Raw genomic sequence first — 2,570 nt, 5'->3', positions numbered from 1 at the left:
ATCCATTGTACTTCGTTCAGTTACGTATTGCTCACACGGCGTCTTGAACTGAGGTCTACAGAGAGCGCCACCAGCCCCAAGCCCTGCAGCCCCACGAACAGGTAGAACGCTGGGCCTGAGGACATATACACTGCACTCATTATACACCTGACTCATGACGTTAACTAGTGAGGACAAACATACACTCATATACATCTGACTCATGACGTTAATCGTGAGGACAAACATACTCATTATACATCTGACTCATGACGTTAATCGTGAGGACAAACATACACTCATTATACATCGACTCATGACGTTAATCGTGAGGACAAACATACACTCGTATGCATCTGATTCATGACGTTAATCGTGAGACAAACATACACTCATTATACATCTGACTCATGACGTTAATCGTGAGGACAAACATACACTCATTATACATCTGACTCCATGACGTTAATCGTGAACAAACATACACTCATTCCATCTGACTCATGACGTTAATCGTGAGGACAAACTATACACTCATTATACATCTGACTCATGACGTTAATCGTGAGGACAAACATACACTCATTATACATCTGACTCATGACGTTGTTAACTTGTGAGTACAAACACTCATTATACATCTGACTCATGACGTTAACTAGTGAGGACAAACATACACTCATTATACATCTGACTCATGACGTTAATCGTGAGGACAAACACCACTCATTATGCATCTGATTCATGACGTTAATCGTGAGGACAAACATACACTCATTATACATCTGACTCATGACGTTAATCGTGAGGACAAACATACACTCATTATACATCTGACTCATAACGTTAATCGTGAGGACAAACATACACTCATTATACATCTGACTCATGACGTTAATCGTGAGGACAAACATACACTCATTATACATCTGACTCATGACGTTAATCGTGAGGACAAACAAACACTCATTATACATCTGACTCATGACGTTAATCGTGAGGACAAACATACCTCGTATACATCTGACTCATGAGGTTAACTAGTGAGGACAAACATACACTCATTATACATCTGACTCATGACGTTAACTAGTGAGGACAAACATACTCATTATACATCTGACTCATGACGTTAATCGTGAGGACATACACTCATTATACATCTGACTCATGACGTTAACTCGTGAGGACAAACATACACTCATTATACATCTGACTCATGACGTTAACTAGTGAGGACAAACATACACTCATTATACATCTGACTCATGACGTTAACTAGTGAGGACAAACATACACTCATTATACATCTGACTCATGACGTTAATCGTGAGGACAAACATACACTCATTATACATCTGACTCATGACGTTAACTAGTGAAGACAAACATACACTCATTATACATCGACTCCATGACGTTAATCGTGAGACAAACATACACTCATTATACATCTGACTCATGACGTTAATCGTGAGGACAAACAAACACTCATTATACATCTGACTCGCGAGCGTTAATCGGAGGACAAACATACACTCATTATACATCTGACTCATGACGTTAACTAGTGAGGACAAACATACACTCATTATACATCTGACTCATGACGTTAACTAGTGAGGACAAACATACTCATATACATCTGACTCGTGACGTTAATCGTGAGGACGAACATACACTCATTACATCTGACTCATGACGTTAACTCGTGAGGACAAACATACACTCATTATACATCTGACTCATGACGTTAACTAGTGAGGACAAACATACACTATTATACATCTGACTCATGACGTTAACTAGTGAGGAGAAACACTCATTATACATCTGACTCATGACGTTAATCGTGAGGACAAACATACACTCATTATACATCTGACTCATGACGTTAACTAGTGAGGACAAACATACACTCATTATACATCTGACTCATGACGTTAACTAGTGAGGACAAACGTACACTCATTATACATCTTCGACCATGACGTTAATCGTGAGGACAAACATACACTCATATACATCTGACTCATGACGTTAATCGTGAGGACGAACATACACTCATTATACATCTGACTCATGACGTTAATCGTGAGACAAACTTACTCGTATACATCTGACTCATGACGTTAACTAGTGAGGACAAACATACACTCATTATACATCTGACTCATGACGTTAATCGTGAGGACGAACATACCTCATTATACATCTGACTCATGACGTTAACTCGTGAGGACAAACATACACTCATTATACATCTGACTCATGACGTTAACTAGTGAGGACAAACATACACTCATTATACATCTGACTCATGACGTTAATCTAGTGAGGGAAAACATACACTCATTATACATCTGACTCATGACGTTAATCGTGAGGACAAACATACACTCATTATACATCTGACTCATGGCGTTAACTAGTGAGGACAAACATACACTCATATACATCTGACTCATGACGTTAACTAGTGAGGACAAACATACACTCATTTTACATCTGACTCATGACGTTAACTAGTGAGGACAAACATACTCATTATACATCTGACTCATGACGTTAATCGTGAGGACGAACATACA

General features: G+C 38.8%; 1 protein-coding gene across 1 annotated transcript in view; it reads right to left on the bottom strand.

Moving 5' to 3' along the window:
• Nucleotides 1-24: 24 nt before the first annotated feature.
• LOC121878593 overlaps nt 25-2,570 on the bottom strand; it is a gene marked incomplete at its 3' end in the record, with an annotated part of 14,407 nt that continues 11,861 nt past the window's right edge. Inside the window, exon 6 of the mRNA XM_042384930.1 lies at nt 25-113. Within this exon, the coding sequence (XP_042240864.1) occupies nt 25-113 (89 nt within the window). The remainder of the gene's footprint in view (nt 114-2,570) is intronic.

The sequence above is a fragment of the Homarus americanus genome, unplaced genomic scaffold, assembly GCF_018991925.1.
Source record: "Homarus americanus isolate GMGI-L3 unplaced genomic scaffold, GMGI_Hamer_2.0 scaffold41574, whole genome shotgun sequence".
Lineage (NCBI taxonomy): Eukaryota > Metazoa > Arthropoda > Malacostraca > Decapoda > Nephropidae > Homarus > Homarus americanus.
This window is presented reverse-complemented; position numbering and strand designations above follow the sequence as displayed.